The following is a 21,611-nucleotide window of genomic DNA, read 5'->3' on the forward strand; positions in this document are numbered from 1 at the left end:
GTTGTAGCTCTTCTTTGAAAAGGTAAATAATTTCTCATCTCAAATAAAGCATGGAAAATCTCCTACCTTCTCATATAGGATGTGATAAGCAAAGAGAATCTCTTTCAGCATCCTGAAGACATACTTGATTTTATTTCACTGTGAAATTCTCATTCTCAGAGCACAAAGTGTCATTGTAAATTTTATTTAGAAAGAAAATTATTGTACTTCTTTATAAGTAAAAAGGATATTCCTAGTTCTTAAAAAAGAAAGCTTTACATTATTAAAAAGGAATTTGAAGAAAACAACTCAATTTTTCAATTTGAATTATTGCCCTTTTTTTTGCATTTCCCTTAACTTAGACAATGGAAATAGGTCAGAGACCAAATCTGTTACACGGTTTTAAAAAGCTCAGATTATAAGCTTTCTCAAAAAATGAAGGAGAACCCCAAATTTCACCTAGATTATTGTTGCATGATCTTATGCTCTTGAGAGTCACATTGCTTGTCAAAATTTGTTTTAGCTCCTCAAAATTTCATGGATAAAAAGTCATATTGATGTGATGGCGAGTAACTTGGTCTCTCTTATTTCATTAGTCAGAAGAAAGGTCAAAATTGTATAGTAGGAGCCTTTATTTAATGGAAAATTGTACCTAATAAAAAAAGGGATGTGGTGATGAAGCAGTAGAGCCAGGGTACAGCAGTAAAACACTGTATCAGTCCTTGGGTATAGAAATCAGCTTAGTATATAGATTCTTGGAGATGGTGTTCCACTGGGCTGCTGTCCTGGAGAGATACTGTTGGAAAACTGCTCACATGAGATTTAAAGAACTCAGTTATTTTTAAGGTAACTCTGTACTGGTGCACAGGGCAGTGCCATGGCTTTTTCTCTGTTCCTAAGTCCAATTCACAGTTTTCTAATATGATGGTAGAATTAGGCAGTAATCCAAACTAAGTTTAAAATTATCTCAGCTTTTTCTCCTCGCAAATGAGTCTGTGCATTTGGAAGAGAAATCAAATTATTCAGCAAGAACACACCAGTCTATCACAGAATCAAACAAGTGGTAAAGCTAAAATAAGAACATACGTGTTTTTTTTTCTTTGTAGAGACTGTATTTCATTCAAACAGCTCAAAGAGAGGAAACGGCTTTGTTAAAATACTGTTGCTCATCCTTGCTGTGCCACAGGATAAGATAGACAGCCAGGTTTGACTGTGAGGACCTGTGAGCTCTTACATTAGCACAGGAAGTGATTAAAAAAGAACAAACTCATGAGCAAAGTTCATTGTTTTTTACCCATAGTTCGGCCATGAATATCTTGTGTTTTTCAGTCACATAATGCTTTCCCTGGTGAAGATCTCACATGACATATGTGTGATTCTTATTTGAAGTCCTCTCAGGGGTACGGAAAAGTTTCCTTGTTGAAGTCTTACTGGGGAAAGTGCCTTTTAATAGTGTTTAAAATTTGAAATGGGTCAGCTCCATTCAATCAGGACTTTCTCTGTGGTTATTACTTTATATCTTAAATAGCATTCAGATACATAAACACACAGACACACCACTTATATTGAAAGAGTATTCATACCTGTCTTTTTCTTTTTTTTTTTTTTTTGGACCAGAAATAGTAACTAAGCTGTTTTCCTGCTGAGGTGAACCAATGTCCAGCAGCCACAGATCATTGGGTCATAGATATGTACAGATGATTTGCATGCAAATAGGCACTCTGGAGAAATTATATTTCAATATTTTTATACTCCAGTATTTTTTTCTTCTAAATAAATGAAACATTTCTCTTTCACCACGAACAAGGTTGAATCTGTCACCAATTAACTTCAAATATTACCAACATTAAGCAAAAAAGGGCTGGTACCATCAGCTGCCAGGGAGGAAGAAGTTGTTTTATCCAGAGGGTGGAGCTGAGCTACTTTGTTCACTGGATTTTTGGGAAAACCCAGTTTGGCCTGACTCCTACCCTCTCTTTTTGCCTGTTACAATGGGCTTTAACTTGTATCAAATTTGGGTCTGGGCACTGCTTAAGGAAATGGCAGGTCTTTTGGATATTCTCTTCAAGCCTCTCCAAGGATGAATATCCATACCCTGAGTCACTAGTGGTGGCAAGGAAAACAGTCCTGGCTTTCCTCAGCTAAACCTTGGATTGTTGTTCTCTGTGACTGTGACAAGAAGCTGCTCTAACCAGAGCACTGAAAATGACAGTTTTAGACTCTTTGTAGCTCATTCCAACCAGATAAGAATTTCACAGGACAGCAAAAAGGCACGTTCACAGCATGTAGACTCCCCTCTCTGCCAAATTTGATGAACACTGAGTTATTTCTCCAAGAAAAAAGGGAAAATCAAATCACGAGAAGCATTTGGCACTGACAAGGATCTGTAACCACTGTCCCCTGTATACACAGCTCTAAACAAAAATAGCTTCATTTCTCTAGTGGAAATTCTCTGGGGGAAATTATCTAAAGGAAAGGAGATTATTCCCACTTTTTTTAGGCGTTTTGTGTATGAATGAAGTTCCCTACTAAATTGCTAAACTTCTACAGATGGTCATGGGCCCTAGATCATGCCATCTGTGGAGAATATGGCATGTTTGTCCTGTTAAATCATGAAAACAAGGGCTGGATCCTGCAGCCCTAGAGCACAGCTGAAACCTTTGTTCACAGAATAAAATTAGTAGGTCCTGCATTTTGGTCTGATATATTTCCCAGCTGAAGCAACTTCCATATCAATGGCTGTTGGTCATTCCCATTTTTTTTTCCTGATTGCCTTGTTTCTGACACAGGTTTTTCAGGTGATGGGCAACAGCCACCTGCAACATCTCATTTCAGTCTTTCTGTGTCCATCCAGATGCTGCACAGGGCAATCGAAATGTACACAACTGGACCTGCTGGTCTTCAGGAAATTCCCTTGTGTCTCCTGATTAGCTTCATCCCAATCCCGATGGCTATAAATGCAATGGAAGAAGGGAGATTGTTCTTTTATAAATATTGTTGCACACCTGGATCTACTAAGTAACTTTAGGTATTTGTCTTTTAAATGGCTGTTGGGGCTTTTATCCTATTTTTCCAAATGATGAAAAAAGAGGGTGTTGGTGGCATAGCACAACCTCTGTGTAAATAAATGAGAACAGTTATGAAAGAGTTTCAAGACTCTAGGATGATAGAATCCCCTTTGGACATGTTTGTTGGCTGACAAATGCTCAAATCAAGTTCAGGATGTCTCCTAGAAGAGGCTGATGTTATTTGAGACCCTGAGCTCAGTTCATTGAAGTTTGAGATATGAATATCCCCCAGTCAATGATGTGGATTTACAGAGCATGACCTGGGTGCACACCAATCTTCTTGGTGTGTGCTCTTGCTGTGAACACAGCTACAGAGAGCAGGGAGGTAGGATAAGGTGCAGCCCATCTGCACACTGTAGCAAAAACATTTCTTAGATCTCCTGGCCTTTGAGCTGAGTAAGTTTTTTTCAGAACATTGACATTTATCCCATTTCTGTGGTGTCACAGTAGAAGTGTTTTTTCATTAAACACTAATTCTTTAAGTCAGCAGATCCCCTACCTCTCCTCAAGTTGAAAGCTCAGCCAAGTAAATGCAGCTTGTCCATGTAGTCCTTAAATAGCCTTCACCTTAAAGAGGGAACTAACAGCAAGTGGGTTTTGCAACTCCTTGGACAGCAACAATGAGATTGTCTTCAGTGGGTCCATATCACTCCCACCAGCCTCTTACCTGATTTCTTACAAATGTGGGGAAAATAAAGTCACTAAGGCACCACTTAAAATCTATTACAGGAAACGCTAAGATGTCCACCAGAAGAGCAAGTGGAAATGGACAAAAACCAATCACAGATTATAGGTAGATGATGGTTTAGTTTAGGTCAATATTACAGTGCCTCTTGCTGAAGTAATTGCATTTTGTTTTTCCATTTGAAAGCTCACAGACATTGTTCTCTAAGACTTTACTTAATTACTATACAATATTTTTATTCTTTCCAGTGCACAAAGAACTCATAGGAGTAAACACTAGAAGGAATTCCAGAGAATTACATGCAGTTAAAATGTGTTTGGCTAAAGTGGGACTTGAAAAGGAGCATGGTTGGCTTAAAAACTTGACTCTTTCATATTTGGCTTTTACTGCATGAGCATTGCAAAGCAGGAATAAAATGCAGAGGCAGAAGCTTTTGGTTGAGGTGTATCCCAAAGTTGCAGAAAAGCTGTTTACAAGAGATAACAGGGCTCTTCTCCCTTCCACAAGGGCCAGTGAGCTTGTTTGTACTGCTCTGGTGATAAAAAGGGCCTACTTCTGCTAAGATGGATGATTTGCATACACCTAAAAGCTCTACGTATTATCCTGTGAGAGCAATAAGAAAGAGTAAAATAGCAACAATTAGATGTCTATTTTTAAGTCTCAGATGGCGCTTACAAAAGTTGTTAGTGATAAGTCATGTATGTTTATTGACTTTTCTTACGTTACTGTGTTTTTCTTGCTCCCCAGCAGTTCTCTGTGCTTACTCTCAACTGGGCACTTGAGGTGGCTGTTCCTGCCAGCATAAAGTCCTTTACCAAATCTTGCTCTGAGGGTAAAGTAGGTGTTAAGCTTCTGAAAAAGCCCAAGGAGATGACTGCAGGCATGGCAGTGTGTCATCTCAGTTGTCTTTCCTCACAGAGGATTCCTTCTAGATTTCAAAATCCAGGCTGTAGCTGCGAGTACACCTGTATTTGTGTTCACTCTTTGCATCATGCCAGAAGAGCACTAGGAAAGGGCACTTCTAAAGAAAGTTGAAGAGAATTGGGTTGAGTCTTGGGTATTAGGAAGGAATTCTTTACCGTGAGGGTGTTGAGGCACCAGCACAAGTAGGAACTTTTAAAGATCACCTCATTCCAACCCCCCTTCCATGGGCAGGGACACCTTCCACTATCCCAGGTTGCTCCAAGCCCTGTCCAACATGGCCTTGAACACTTCCAGGGATGGGGCAGCCACAGCTTCTTTGTGCCAGGGCCTCATGACCTTCACAGCAAAGAAATTCTACCTAATATCCAATCTAAACCTGCCCTCTGCCAGTTTAAAGCCCTTACCCCATGTCCTGTCAGCACATGCCTTGAAAAATAGTGACTCTAGGCAACTGTGACATTAGTTAATGTAACTGCAGTGTTAAGTGTATTCATCTCTTTGCCTTGTCCGTAACAAGCTGAATTATAATCCCTGCCTTGTGGCCCAGGATCTTTTTTTCCTCGTATCAAATTTTTACCACTTTTCTGTGTTACTGAATTTTAAGGTGTCTCTTCCACTATTTGTGAATGGTAATTTTGGTGATTTCCATTTCCCCATTTTCTGAAAACTGGATATATCCCTTTCAACTTCATGAATCCTCTTTATTTATTTTGCCACAGATGATGATTCACAGTTACAACATTACTCAGTAAAAGGCTGTGCTGTTCCTGCAAAAGTCCTGTGTGCTCTCTTTGTTGTAAGGAAAGGCCACATCACCTGAGTGATGACTCCAGGAAAACTGGCATGTTTTCTGTTTCAGCAAGAGAGCCTGTTCCCATGCCTTCCCCTTCATTTTACCCTCCTGTTGAGAAGGTGAAATACTTCTCTCTCCTCCAAATCTTGAAGAATGCACAAATGGTACCGAAATCTGAAGTGAGATTCATGATGCTAAGTTTGCCACAATAATTGCAATTCATGCATGAAGGGTCAAAGAGGGTTCAAGGAGTCAAAATCAGGGAATGTTCCTCAATGGAAAGGTCTGTTAGCTTCAATTTCCCTGGCTAAGGGAGCTCCTGGGTTCCTTCGCACAACGATCCATCCACAGCAGCCAGACTGGAGGGAGTGTTTGGTAGATTGAGACTGTAGAAAGCAGTAACCTCTGAGCCACACCACAAGTTAAACTCCAACATAAACTGTGTGGTTTGTACTTGTGTTAACACTGATCCACAAGTTCTAATCATTTTGACCTTGGCACGAGTTGCAAACGTGGGTAGAACAATTAGTACATAACAAATTCCTACAAGAAACTCCCCTATTGTTTGTTTTTCCTGTGTACAACTAACATCTCCTGCAGTTGCCTGAATATTGAGACAGTAGGGACTTTGTTTGCAGCTTGAGAACTGACCAGATGAAAACCACGATTTGTGACTTTCATAATTAATTTACATCGCTGGTTTTTTAGTTATCAGGAAGTGGATACTAAATCACTGAGTAACCAGAGGTAGCCCTGTGCTATTGAACTGACAAGATGAATTTATTATTTCCTCACAATGGGCCAAGGACAAATTCAATGAACAACTGCAACCCAACTTACAATCTAAAACACAATACCCCTTCCTGGACAAGCCAACACTGGAGGTACTACTGTGAATTGGGAGCAAATAAATGGGTATATAAAGAAAAATAACTTCAGTGGAAAAATCCAGTCTCTGAAACATTCATTCCAAGCTGTGAAAGACACAAGTTTTCATGCCATAGCTCATTAGATGCCATATAGTTCTTAGATACTTCCCATTTACCTCTAAAACATGCACAGAAGCAATAAATAACTCCTATAGGACTGGATGAAAATTTTTACACTGGTTTGTTCAACGGATCTGTCTAGATCTAGACTCCTAGTGTGAACCTGCTGGAATACTCTAAGCTCCAAGGGTTAAAGCTTGGTTTATGACTTAGTATGGTCAATATTATGTCGAAGTCATCTGGATTGGTTTTGGGTTTCAAATGCATCCATCCTTATGTTTATTGATTACAGAAAGGATGGTCCAAGGCTAATCCAGGAGACAGGGCCAAAACCAAGACTAGAGACAGGCACAGATGAGACAGGATGAACCAAAATGGGGCTCCTGGGGCCATGGGCAGGTGGTGGGAGAACCTTCAAGGGGAGTTGGTCAGGGACATTAACGTGAGTGCCCTGAGTACACTAAAACCTCCTCAATGCTCATTATTAAATACTAAGTTTGGATGACTGTTGAAATTTCTGGTGATTTTTGTCTGTCCAGCAAGCTTTCTAAATTTTTGGATGGCTTCTGCCTTATCACAAGTTTTTTCTCCCAATCTTTACACTCTACAGTTTGCTTTCATTTCACTTTTCCCTCCTGGTCCTTCATACATTTCGTTTCCATTGCCTCTTCTCTCCTTTCCGATTTGTAAACTGATTTCCTCAGGAACATTGATGTGCTCCAATCTGTGGAAGAAACAAGATTGCTGCTTCCAACACCTTATTTATTGTGGCCGATTTTTTTTGCCTCTTCGATCACCCAGCATTTGTCTGCTTAGGAACATGGAATTTTTAAGTCATTGAGGACTTTTCCTCCAATTATAGGTAGGCTAGTACATACCACCTTAGATAAATGTTTTCCCCTCTATTTGTGAAGTTTTTATGTCCCTCTTCATCAAGGGTTGGACTTGATGATCTCGGAGGTGTTTTCCAACCCAGTTGATTCTATGATTCCATGATTGATTCTATGATTCATTCCAATAGATGGCTGCTGCCGACTTTTCCAGTTTTAATGTTTAGAACTTTTTTTTCACCAAATTTGGTAACACAGTATATATACCCTTGGTTTTGTGCTAAAAATTAAGAATGAAGACCAAGATGTTGAGAAGCGTCTCCTGCCGTAAGAAATAGTGACAGCTGTACAGGAGCCACTCCTAAAAAACCCATCAACTTAAGAGTCTGTTTCAAAAAAACAGGAGATATTTTATATGTTTTCTGATACATTATTGGGCGAGGGTGGAAAATCTCCTCCACTGTATGGCCAGAGCTGCACAGTCACATTTACACAAGAGGCGAATCCATTCTTGCTTTGAATTTACAGAAATAATGTAATTTCTGTGTCTTAGTAGTTCTTAGAAACTCTCCCCAACTCCTCAGTGCAAATATCACAAGGGCTACATTTTTTTACTAAAATAAACATCTTTCATCCTTTTAGAAATCACTTGGTGGGAAACTTGAGTTATCATATGTGTCTGTACAAAGAGTGCTGTGTATCGCTAAATAAAAATAACGTGGTTTAACATATATTTCCTTATTATCTTCAGTATACATTTCTGGAATTTGTTTCCATTGGGAAAAGACTTTTAAAAGAAGATAGGTGAATGGTTTTACCTGCCCTAAAATAAAAATTCGTGTTTTAAAGTCAATCAATGAAATAAAAAATCTTGTGCTTCATTCGAAATTTGTCAACAAAATGAACAAAAGCCTTAATTTGATTTTAGTGTGGCAGCTTGGCTTTCCTCCTTTACTTCCACCAATTTATGCAGAAGTGGGAGGTAGAGCAGAAAGCAGAGGAGTGTTATTGACGCAAAACAGAAAGTGACAAATATAATTTGTTTTGAAATGGTCATTTCCATCACTGTGGAAAAAAATCCCCAAGAACGTGATGATAACCATTTTAAAGAGTCACTTTCAGTTACTCACGTTCTGAGCCTCAGGTTGCCCATCAATAACAGACTGAATAGTTAATATGGGCTGTTTCTTTAATGTGGGGGAGAGCGTTTCCATGTCGATCTGCTGCCTCAACTTTTCCTAAAACCTGCCTTTCTGCAGGACTTGTTATTGATGCTGGTGACAGAGTATCTCTGTTAGTCCTAGGGAACAGCCCAGCTGTGGCACTGCACAGACCCCAGAGCGGAGGACTGAGCCCAGTGACCAGCCCATGAACCTTCAGATGTCACCAGCCAGTCGGTGTGGGAGGGAGTGTCACTTCCTTCCTTGTATCTCCTGGTGCCCCCTGTCCCCTTGACTCGTGGTCAAACTGAGATACAATGACACTGGAGGTGTGGCTATCAAATGTGATACTATATTTAACAGGTCTCAACGCTTCATAGGTTCTTTCTCAGCGTTCACTAATTAATCTTCCTTGCCCTGAATGTCTTGGATTATCTCTGTGCTGCAGTCAGTGGGTCTGAAGCTCAAGGTTAAATGTCTTGCTCTCAGCCCAGAGCAGAGACAGTAGCTGTCAAGAAACTTCTTAATGAGAAAGTTCATCTCCTGTTTTTCCACAGTTTAACTGTGGCCCTTACATTTAGAGGAATGCAATTTTTGGCAGCCTGGCCTAGAAAACCAGGAGCAGCCCAGGGGTGGGAAACATCCTTGTCCTGTTCCTGCTCTGATGGACCTTTGCTGCTTGGTCTTGCTCAACCATCTTGCCAGACTTTTGGTTTTTTGGAGACATTCTGACAACACAAATTTCTAATGGCATGTGAAGGTTTTCAGCCTTTGCTTTCCATTTAGTATAAGGTCCTGAGGAAGTGGCCTCAAGTTTCTCCAGGGGAGGTTTAGGTTGGGTATTAGGAAAAATTTCCTCGTGGACAGGGTTGTCAAACATTGGGACAGGCTGCCCAGGGAAGTGGTGAAGTCACCATTCCAGTAGGTGTTTAAAAGGTATGTGGATGGGACACTTTGAGGCCGTGGTTTAGTGGTGAATGTGGTGGTGCTGGGTTAAGGGTTGGACTAGATGATCTTAAAGGTCTTTTCCAACCTTAATGATTCTGTAATTAGCTGCTTAACCTGTTGTTATTGTAGGTGAGATATTTTAAAGACATGAGTGAGGCAAGTTTGATGGAAGATTTGTTCTAACATACCAACAGCTGGAGAAAAACAGGTAAGATGCAGGCCCATGCCTCTCAGCAAGGCTTTGAGATACTGGAAGTGAAAGACCTTCCACTGGGCTTAGCCCAGAGGCTGATTCTCAGGCAGCCAAATTAGATAATGGTACTATTGCAGTTGGTGCATTTTAAATATCAAAAAATGTTCTTTCTTCAGAAGCTGTCAGACTGTTAAGTTACTTCATAACATTTGTTCAAAACTATGTTTAAAACCCTTGTCATGTAAATTGTCTGCTGAAGAGCTCTTACACCACTCCCCACAGATAAGACTTAGACTTGTACCATAGTAGTTGCTCTTATCATCTCTCAGCATATGTGCTTCTTGTGAGTATATCTGGAACCAGAATAGAAATTGTAAGAAATTCCTGGTGTTATTTGTTTCATGCCTGGACTAACACCTAAAACGTAGCACAATGCAGCACATTCCAAAAGCATCTGCTAGTACCATAAAGGAAACAACTGTCAAGACATCAGTATGAAAAATAAATTTGTGAAAATACAGTCAAAGAATGGAGAAAAATTTCATTTGAAATGCTGGATCTCAGTGAATGTCATATTGCTTTTACCATATTGCTTTTACCTCATCTGTGTTTGATAAGCCCACATTCAGCAGCATCTCAGTCTTTCCAGGGACATGAACAACTAAGTGATCCAAGCACTCCTTGGTGCCTGTGCTAAGAAAAAGGAACATCCAGGTAGCATTTAATCTCACCTGCTATTTGTTCTATTCCACATTGGTAGGGAAGCAAAATCTTATGAAATCCCCTATAGAAGTATAAAAGTTGTGCCTGGATACCCAGCAGTAACCAAGCTGGGTGCCTGGTGCTCCAGGGAGGCACTTCAGGTTGCAGAAGATCCCTTCCAGTTCCTGCTGCTTCCATGCTCAAACACCATAGCCAGATATCCAGAGCACAAAAACCGGATCTTTGGGGAGGCAACTCTTTCAGAAATCTCTAATAATAAAATAATTCCTTGTTAAATATTCATCAGCCCAGAGACAGAAGGAGGAAAGAGGAAATGTGTGTGTGGAAGGAGCTTTAGCATCCGTCTCTTTGGTTTAAAGCAAAAAATAAATCTTGGAAAATAACCCAGAAAACACCTGAAAGCTTTTCCAAAATCGTGTGTATTCCTGTAAGAGAGCTGAGGTTTCATAAAATACTGTTTTCCGAGGAAACCATAAGTTTCTTAGGAAATTTCCACACAGCTTTGGTTTGAATTACACTTTCCACAAGTGACAGAATGGTTTGGGTTCGAAAGGACCTTAAAGATCATGTTGTTCCAAGACCAGGTTGCTGCAAGCTTCACTCAACCTGGCCTTGAACACTTCCAGGGATGGGACATCCTCAGCTTCTCTGGGGAAAACTGTTCCAGGGCCTCAGCACCCTCACTGTCCAGAATATTTTCCTGTTATCTAATATAACCCTGCCCTCTGTCAATGTGAAGCCATTCCCCCTTGTCCTGTCACTCCATGTCCTTGTAAAAAGTCCCTCTCCATCTTTCTTGGAGCCCTGCATTGTGGCACAGTCTTGATGGTGAAACTGAGCTTCAGGCAGGCAGAAAATCGAGCCTACCAGAATTAGTCATGGATATCCTGGAAACCTTAATTTGATGCTATCAATTGCTTTAATATGATAGTAATCTGACCAACAGAGACAGGATGAGACAATAGAGGGGAAGAAACCACTCCCAAACAGCTTCTATATATAGTGATTATTTATTCAGCCAGTATTAACTAAGAAATTCTGTGCAAGCAAGTGTTAAAATCAGGCCCAGAAATTTAATATCTAAAGGAAGGAGAAGTCCTTTATACAGGTAGCAAAATGAAAAAGCAAAGCAGATCAATGTCTGGGTATGGCTCACCCTCCTGTGTCTTGAACCAGAATTGCAGTCCTAAGGAGAAAATTATTTTTACTGGTCTAAAATAGGAAGGGAAGGTGACAAGTAGGATCTGCCCTGCTCGGGGCTGGTATATGTGACTGGAGAGCTATGGAAGACCAGCAGCAATCTTGAGGAGCAGTTGGAGTGCCTCTGGGGCATCCTAGTGCATCCTGAATGGCACCAGGATGTATCATTTTGGGAAAACGTAAGGAAAAAGATTAGTAGGAAGGCACCGTTTGTCACCTGCACAAACAGATTTATCAGAATCTTTGTGTTTAGATCACAAAGTACAAGTTGTCAGATTCAATGTGTGCCTCCTATTTCGCCTGTACAAAAATTACATCTCTCTTTGCTTTGTATTTCTCTTCCTGTCTCGTCCACAGTCACATGAAGTGTAAAACAGTCTCAAAATATCCAGCAAGAATTTTCCAAATTAAGAAAACCAAACCCTTGATTTACAAATAACTTTGATTAAAAGCTCTGTTTGTGAACCAGTGGTAAATCATGTGTTTATTTAGCAGGAATATGTTCCATTGACAATCAGCAAAAAGGTAACAGAAGAAAGTTTGTGGCATTTAATATATTATGCAAAAAAACCCTGAAGTGTCTTAAAAGTGTTTTTCCCATTAAAAAGAAATTAATCAGTGGCAGATCCACTGCAAGGAAAGCCACAAAATAACACATTAGTAGCTTAAGCGTAATTTTTACAAAGCCTAAAATAACATCAGAACTTATTTTGGGGTACTAGTCTAATTTAGGACTAAAGTAATGGTCAGATTCCAGATAAAATTGTTATCTATAGGTCTATCTGAGCAGATGCACTGAGGGTGAATACACTTCACAGTGAGTTCTAGGCTTCTCCTATGAGTCTCACAGCAGCTGTAACGACATCCACCAGGACTTTATATGATTTGAGTGGTGCATTTGCAGGTTGCAGGACACTTCTGCTTCACCAGTGAGTGGCTACAGCCAAACAAAGTTTTCAGGTTCTTGCAGTTTCCAAGGAGGTCTTGATACTTGCAAGGATTGGCTAAAATAAAAGAGAGAGAAACAAAGACGTGAAATATTAATTGAAAACCAAGTTTTGGTTTGATACTTCTGCATTTTCCAAAAAGATTTGAGTTTTTCTTGTCTATATAATCTCTGTACTTTTTCTCTGCTGTTAACGTTGCTTGAATGTTATAGAAAGGGAATGCAGGTGGAAAGTTGGGTATCAACCACCTGGTTGAGATTGGAAGGCACCTCTGGAGGTCATCTGGTCCAACCCGCCCCTGCTCAGGATTGTGCCTGTTCTGGTGGGATATTTAACCACTGTTATTGCAAAGGGTGGGTAATGAAAGGGGCAGCTCTAGGATCTTTCATCCAGATTAGCAAGAAATAACTATGCAAAAGTAAAATGCTACACAGGATCAACATCACTATCTGAGGTAATGCAATGTTTGTTTTCAGGAGGAGAACAGAGTCACTTACTGCAAAGCCCTTTGTCACAGTGGCCAGGACAGTCTGCACATTTTGGTCCACTTCTGTAAGGTGTAGCTATTTGCATTGCATTATTTCCTCTGAAATTTGAAAGAAATACAAGACATGAAGATTAACATGAAGATCTGGGCCATTAAGAGGAGTTGAAAGGCATCCAGAAGTTTTTGGATAAAAGTATTTTCATAGGCAGTCATGTTTTAATTTCAGATATTCATAGAAAACAATAAATTTTATTTTAAATAAGAGGGACAATAAGGTTTAGAGAAACAAAATTAATTGACTACTTGTATAGCATTATCTACAAAAAAATTATGTACTTTCTAGCTCTGCTTTTCTAGTGGCTTGTAAGTGTTTGGGGCTTATAAGGCAATCATAAAATCACAGAATCATAAAATTATTTGGGTTGGGAGACACCTTAAAGATCACCTTGTTCCAACCCCCTGCCATGGGCAGGGACACCTTCCACTAGACCAGGTTGCTTAATAACCTCAGCAGACCCTTTCTGACACCAGCTGCTTGAGATGGGCTATTTACCTCTAAATATTCATTTGCTGTTGGCTTTCACTTTACATCTGACTTTCTGCTTTGTGGTCCAAGTTATAGCATGGTTTATGCCTGATTCTGCCAGAGATACACCTTTGTTCATCTGCTGAAATTTCCCTAATAACTGTTTCAATGTGAAATAAAATAAATATTGCTATTTAAACCTGCTGTTGAGCTCACGATTCACATTAGTATTTTTAAAACTATAAAAGGTTACAGTAGACTGCGGTCATTTTATCCTACACATGGCCAGTGGGGCACAGGGGTTTTGGGAAACATATCCATAATCCACAATTATCCCTATCCATAATGAGTAAGCAGGCAGTACGTACGCAGGGCAGTATTGGCAAACGTAAAAGTACTTGTAGGAGTTTGTAGGGCAGTAGGAAACTGCACATCCAACCTGGTAACTGTTGTACCAGATTAGCTGCAGAATAAAAAATAAGCACATTATTTCAGTCATCTTTATTAAATTCTCAACAAAAAGCTCACAAAATAACAGAAGGTATTTTTTTCTTTCATTTTTTTTTTCTATTTAGCTTTTAAGTTTACAGTTTAGTAGTCAGAAAGAATACATAGAAAAATGGGTTTATCATCTCCAAATGTTTTTGAACATATTTTCTGGGAGGAGACTCAAGTTTAAGGTCAAATACTTTCATCTTGGATATTTTGTTTTGACAATTCTTATCAGGAATTTAATCCATATATAGAAAATATTTATTTCTAAATTAAATGTATTTATTTAAAGATATTTTTAAATTAAAGGTATTTTTAAATTAAAGGTATTTCTAAATTTTTTCTACAGAATAGTGTTTCTTTTATGGACAGCTCTTAAAAAATACTGGTTCCATTGCCGCATAATTAGATAGAAAAGAATTTTAATTTATCATTCATCTTCGCATCAGAATGTAAATGATAGATAATAGTTTGATGACACTCAAAATTTTTTTAATAATTGTAAATAACTCCCAGCTGCCTTAACTGTACTGCTGTAATTTTAGTGCACTGTGTTTCAGTTTTCCTTACCTGAGTGTAGCTCTCGATGTTGACATTTTTGGAGGTTGCTCCATACCCATATTTGAAATTGGAGGACTGACTGGACCATGTTTGGATTGTTTCAGGCCATGTTCTTGGGTAAGATGATAGCAGCACATTCTCACCACAGGTGACACCTGCAGCAGAAATAAGTTTGGTTTATTCCTTAGGAGAGAAGCAAGCTGTGGGGTGGGAGGTGGGACAGAAGGGTTGGAGTTTTAGTCTAAAAAAAAAAAGTCTGGGATGCCAATCTCTTTGTTCTGTGATTTTAAGAGGAGGACAGTCCACCTCATCCTCTGAAAGCTGCAGGAAATGTTACTCTGATTTTATGAACTTTCAGGCACAGATACTTAGATCACAAAACTTTACACAGAAATGTCTGTATTTAGTCACACCAACAGTCATCTATGGCACTCTCTTATTTCCAGTGGGAGACAAAAGTGGACACTTGAAAGGTACAAATATAGGGCAAGTACACACTCTCCAGTTCCAACAAATTGTCCTTTTGGGTATTTATCTGACAAAGATGATGGGTTTGTGTTTAATAACCATAGAATCATAGAATGGTTTGGGTTGTAAGGGACCTAAAGATCATCTAGTTCCAGTCCCTCTGCCACATATAGGGACACCTTTTGGTAGACCAGGTCCTAAAAAGGTATTCTAATAATACTAACTATTCTAGTAATCCTAAAAAGCAGTTCTACAACAGATTAAAAGTTATCTTTATTTCTATTTCACATTCCCAGGGGTCATCTGCAAACATTAACCCATCAGCTCAGGTTCCATCCTTGTCACTACCATTAAGGGTTCTCTGCTCCCTTGGACTGATTCTCATCTGACACGTATTTGCCCATTTCTGAGCATTTTTGGCAGCTTTATCACTCCACACCTGAAAGACACAAAGGAAGAAGTATCCAGGTCATAAATAGGTTAGTGCTGTTCATGAGAAGTAAAAAAAAATGGGGAATGGCTTAGGTGTTGTGCACTGAATGTTCCCATGGTCATGGGAAGGGGTCATGCCAGTTTACACTCCTGGGGCACAGGAACCACGTTTTTCTGCTCTTGAAGATTCCAGAGCAGGTAACTCTGCACAGTTACATCAGACAGTCCTGATCTCCAGATGCTCCTGATTATTAGGATTTTTATAACATACTGTTGCTTTCTGTCAGACTTGTGTCTGAATGAACACTGCAGGGAGCAGTGCACTAAATAATATAGAACTGATTTTCGACCCAGCTACACCTGAGATGGACTAAGAAGCACCAGCTGGGCTTTGAACCTGGGGAATGTTTGCAAGTCTCACTGTGCAGGCTTAACCACAAAGCACCAACCAGTTCATCTGCTCATGGGATAGGGATAACAAGGAATATCAGGAGTGAAAGGGATGGGAGAAATAATGGGCAAAGCAAACTCAGGTGAGGACAAATGGTTATGCAGATCTAGGTGCTTTATCTCCCCCCTGACAGTGTGTGATTCAGAAGCTGCTGCTCAGACTCCTGCTCCTCCTTTGCTTCACATGCTCTTTGCTTCATCCAGGGCATGTGTTTTGCTTTTAGGAATTATGGAATCATAGATAGTTGGGTTGGAATGGGCCTTGAAGGGTCATCTAGTCCAACCCCTCTGCAATGAGCAGGGACACCTTCAACTAGACCAGGCTGCTCAGAGCTCCATTCAACCTGTCCTTGAACAGTTCCAGGCATGGAGCAGCCACAGCTTCTCTTGGCAATCTCTGCCAGTGTTTCACCACCCTTATAATTAAAAATCTTCTTCCTATATCAAATCTAAATCAACCATCTTTTAAATGAACACCATTAACCCTTCTGTTATTGCAAGAGGGCCTGATAAAATGTTTTCCCCCATCTTTCTTATAGACCCACTTTAGGTACTGGAAGGGGCTCTAAGATCTCCTTAGAGCATTCTCTTCTCCAGGCTGAACAGCCCAAATTTTCTCAGTCTGTCTGCACAGCAGAGCTGCTCCAGCCCTCTGATTGATTTTGTGGTCTCCCCTGGACTCACTCCAGCAGTTCCATGTCCTTCTGATGTTGGGGACCCCAGAGCTGGAGGCAGCTCTGCAGGTGGGGTCTCACCTGAGGGGGCAGAGGGGCAGAATTCCCTCCCTTTCCCTTCTGCCCACACTTCTGGGGAGGAGCCCAGGACACAGTTTGCTTTCTGGGCTGCACATGGGCATTGCTGGCTCATGTTGAGTTTCTCATCCACCAACACCCCTAAGTCCTTCTTTTCAGGGCTGCTCTCAACCTCTTCATCCCTCAGACTGCTTTGATACTGGGGTTTCTCTATCCTCTCTTTTAAGGGAAAAGCAGGCAAGTTGTAATGCATAGCTTACCATCTTCAACATGTTCCTGGCCGTGGGAAATACAGATCTGCGTATTTCATTGTGTTGATCGAGGATCTCTTTTTGGTTTTTAGACTTAGAATGAGGAAAGGAGAAAATTTTCGCTGTTTTATCTGGAAAAACCTGGAAAACAACAACAGTGAAGGTCCCAGTTAACAGAGGTTTAATAAACAAGATAAATTATGAGCTTCTCCTCAATACAAAGTTTCTTGGAAATTCTCAACAGTCTTTTATTTGTTCTTCTATTATTACAATATTTTTTTTCTTCCCTCCTTGATTTAAACTGCACTTTTCATTAGGAGATGTGACCTTAAATGAGATTTGTAGGTAGGAATACTGCCTTCAGATTTCTCCACATCAAACATGGAGAAAGCTTAGCTCTGGAACCAAATCTCAAGGCTGACTTAGACCTCTTGTGTGCACTGAAAAAAGCCTCTTCTAGCTCTTGTGTGTTGTAAGCTCTGGAAGGATGTGAAGCTGCATTAAAACTTAGGACTGTTTGCAGACCTTCTGAAGTACCTTAGGTCAAGAAAGCAATGAATGACTTGGGTTGTCTCTTAAACAATGTTGTGAGGGCATCAATCCTTGCACAGAAAAGGAGCTGCAATGCTTACACTGGAGTTTTCAGGCTAAAACATCCCTCAGGAAAAGATTCTTCCTACTTAACATCTAAACCTGAGGCATCTCAGTCTAAGATAGACACCTTCACTGTCTTTGTCATTACTGGAAGGAAGCTCAGCCCATGACATCTGCACTTCATTTTAGAACTGGAAGAAGCATTTTCTTAAGTACCTCCTCCTCCATTAGTAGTGAGACTGACAGAGATCTGAACAACTAATACTTTGATGCTGAAGTCAGTGAGATGGGTTCTACCATCGGTGCAAAGGTCTCTTTTCTAGGTACTGGTTCATCTTATTTAGTTCTATATATCCATGGAATAAACGTAAATATCCAAAAGTCATCTCAGTTACCTTTATGGTCAGTGAAAAAAAACATAAAATGAGTCTAAATTTTGAAATGTCCAAATGTTGTGAATGAATCCCACTGCTTTGCCTTCACAGCTCAACTCTAGGTTTTAAAGGATGTACTTAGTGGCTTAAAATGGCATCTAATGCCATTTGAGGTGTCCAGAGAGCCCTAGATAGGTGTAGCTCACTGTACAGCCACTTGTGAGTGGCTCAGGGAGAGTCTCAAGCTGCACTGAGACATGTTTGGGCAGCTGAACCTACCCCAAGAAGAAGCACAGTACGTCTTGTTTAAATTAAGACATTTGCAGTGGTAGAAATAATAACTCAGCCACTTATTTTAGGCTGCTGCTATACTCAGGTAAAGGAAAGAAGCAACTTAGGACGTATTTCCCCTGAGATTTATAGAAGAAAGAGACTATTTGGTTCCCTGAAGTACTTATTTATTTTCATTCATTAATAAGATCTTGATAAACAGCTCACATTTAAATTCCTACATAATAGATCTCTACATCTTACAAGGTTAATCCTCTCTAAGAGATTTAAAAATCATATTTCTGGTTCTTAGCTAAATTGTTTATTTATCTGTGGAAAATGTGTTTTTAAAATTAATCTCACAAAGGGAAGAATATTTTGATAGGCAGAATCACAGAATGGTTTGAGTTGGAAGGTGCCTTAAAGATTCAGTAGCTCCAAACCCCCTGTCATGGACAGGGACACCTTCCACTAGATCAGGTTGCTCAATCAATATACAAATAACAATAATAATAAAAATAATAATAACAACAATAATACAAAACCTCATGAAAAATAAGAATTCATCTTTGATGTGTTATATATAACAATAATTTCACCCCTGAACTGTAAATATCTGGAGATCACTAGACCAGACTGGACCAGGTCAGGTACCTACACAATGTGCTCAGATATGGCTGTTTTGCAGACGAATATTCCTACCTGTCCATCACACTGGTGCAGCAGAGCAGCCAGGAAAATGATTGCAGTTAGTAGATCCATTTCTACAGGGGGGAAAAAAACCACAAACAAAAACCCAAAGTCCATTAATCTCTGTTCCATACAGTTCATGGCATAACGTGGTACGTGAGAGAGATGCAAAACTGTTGCAAAGTCAAGCCTGCACAAAGAGGTTTATTTTAGTGGATCCTGAATATAAGCTGGATGTGCTGAAACTGTGCAAATGAGTGTATGATGGTGCATGGGCACCACTGTCTCCTACAGACAGAAGATTTCACCTTGCATTGAAACAGGGACTGTAAGTAGCATAAAGGTGTGTGTTACTTGGATCAGTCCCCCTTTGAACTTCTTTATTCAAGATATCTTGAATTTGCAGCACTTCTTTCATCTTTGCTCCCTTGTATAAAAAAAAAAAAGCCCATAAATGTGTTCAGTGCTGTCACATCAGTGTCCTGCTCAAGCATCATCCATAGTGAGAACTGTTTTTTTGGAGTGGAGCACTAAATACAGCAACAGTTGTCTCCATTTCTGTCCCTGCTCCCTGTTTCCTCATTAAATCAACCTCATAAGGGCTGATTTAATGGTGGTGATCACCCTCATGTTACATATGACACTGAGACATAAAGAAAACTTTCATATATGATAATATTACCAAATAATGTTGGCTATTGCCCTCTGACTCCTAAGACACCTTATAGAAGCAAATACCACAGAGATACACAGACAGTCTGAAACCCACTTGTGTATATAGGATATTTTTTTTACATATCAGAAGAAGCAAAAAATGTATGTCTTTGTACTGATGAGGATATATAAGAGATAATGCAAAGATGTGGCAAAACCCCAAGGAAGACTAACTCCAAACTCAAGAGACTACCTTAAAACAGACTGAGGCAAGAGGAAAACAGACAAAAACCATTAAACATAATAAACCCTAGATCTGGCCTCTGAGAAAAATCCACAATGTGAGCAGTACAAGTCAGTGGTAGTGATCCAGGAAATCCTGCTTGGTAGGGAAACTAACACTGTAAAATTCCTTCTTATATCTATCTACTCTAAATTGACCCTCCTTTAGTTTAGAACCATTACCCCTTGTCCTATCATGTCATTCAGATATTCGGTCTTTAGCTTGTTTTCCCATAATTTCATAGGGAAATCACTTGCATGAGGTAGAGGCAGGGATCTCACTGATATTGATGAATAAATTCATAAACTGAAGGGGTATCTTTGGCCCCTGAGTAGTTGTCTTGCTTTTACATGCAGAAACAAAATCTCTCTGGGACTCCCCAGATAAGTGCTGCAGCTGGAAACATAAAACATTTCTAGATCCAGAGTTAAATGGTTAAAATACTTCTGCACATCTTTGACTGTACCATCAAATCTGTCCCTTGGACTGAAAGTGTTGGGCTTTACTTTCAAAGACAAAAGGTGGTGATTCCCAGATACAATTATCCTTCGCTGTCAATAGTGTTCAATGCACTAAATTATTTCTATCCTTCTGAAAAGACAAATGCCAGCAATGCACTTTTAGGTAGCTCTACATGAAAACCTGAGGTTTTATGCAAATTTAATTAAGTGTAAAAAAAAAAATACATAAATTGATAGCTACAAAGCTAGAAACCATGTTCTATTTTAAAAATACAGTCATGGTTAGCCTGGTGTTTCACTCCTCGCCAGAACCTTTCTCCTGCCAGCTAAATCAGCTTTCAGGGCAAACCAGGTTTGAAAGTTTGGAAAAGGGGGAATATTTGTCTTTTCAGAAACTTTGATAACTTTTTTCTTCTCTGAGTTTACACTATTTTCATTTAAAAAAAATTCACTCTGTGTTAAGAAAAGACAATCAGCTTATTGCATACATAATATGTATTAGATATTTTAGTAGCCTAAATAGTGAAATCTCATGCAGATAGTTAACTTTTAGAGATGACATAATTCTGAGTTCAGCTGTACTGGTATATCCCAATATTCAGGTGAAATAAATTCAACATAAAAATAATCCAAAAGAAATTAGAAAAACATTTCCCATTGTGGACCATGCTCTGCAGAAGGAATTTATTTATGTTCACAGTTGAAGAATGAAGCAAGTGGGTCCAAGTGGTACATTTTGATCTAAAGAAATATGGGAATTAGACTCCACTGATGCCATTTCTCACCCCCACTGGTGGAGGATGTGCTTTCAGAGCAGAAGATACTATTTATTTTACATTCTTCCTCTGAGATAATATAAGCATTTTCTTTTAATTATCACATTTGACAGTGCTTGGATATTAACTCCATTAACCTCCATAGCACCATGCTCAATCAATACTGCCCAAGTGACTCTTTGGATAAAATCCTAAGACTGAAGTTAAATTTTGCATACTTTACCTTCAGCCAGCCAGAGTCCTTCTGTGTCTAAGGAAGTGGTAGGAGAGTGAGAGGCTCTCCTCAACCCAGGGCTCTCTTTATATATACATGTTCCCTTCTTTTTCCTTGTCAATATTTATTGCTGATAAATGACATCAGCTTTGGGGCTGCCCATTTTGGAAGAAGGAATTTTCTTAAGAAACAGGTGCCTGAAAGTTAACCAATACAGCTCCACTGTTCTGGATTCCTTTTGCTTGTCTCCAGGGCAAGGAAAAACAGAAGATAAAAAACCTGTCCTTTTGCAGCATTTTGACTTTGACTGGGCCAAAATGCTTCTAGTTTGCTTAGCAAGCTACAGTGCTTATGTGCTCACAAAGTAAAAGCTTGAGGTTAGGACTGGTTGCTTTGCAATTGTCTTTTCTGATTCTGGCAAAAGAGTGGGATAAATA

The 21,611-nt window shown here is 39.6% G+C and overlaps 1 protein-coding gene across 1 annotated transcript; it reads right to left on the reverse strand.

Annotated features, from left to right (window-relative positions):
• Window positions 1–12,243: 12,243 nt before the first annotated feature.
• Window positions 12,244–21,213, reverse strand: LOC108496361 (cysteine-rich venom protein-like). Its single transcript, XM_017812997.1, has 8 exons — window positions 21,184–21,213; window positions 18,799–18,860; window positions 16,868–16,999; window positions 15,322–15,412; window positions 14,515–14,660; window positions 13,821–13,915; window positions 12,937–13,025; window positions 12,244–12,496 (listed from the first exon to the last, which is right to left on the reverse strand). Exons 2-8 carry the CDS (start codon window positions 18,856–18,858, stop codon window positions 12,369–12,371), a joined length of 741 nt encoding a protein of 246 aa, XP_017668486.1. The 5' UTR covers window positions 18,859–18,860; window positions 21,184–21,213; the 3' UTR covers window positions 12,244–12,368.
• Window positions 21,214–21,611: the final 398 nt, after the last annotated feature.

This window comes from Lepidothrix coronata, unplaced genomic scaffold, assembly GCF_001604755.1.
Source record: "Lepidothrix coronata isolate B3197 unplaced genomic scaffold, Lepidothrix_coronata-1.0 Scaffold39, whole genome shotgun sequence".
NCBI lineage: Eukaryota > Metazoa > Chordata > Aves > Passeriformes > Pipridae > Lepidothrix > Lepidothrix coronata.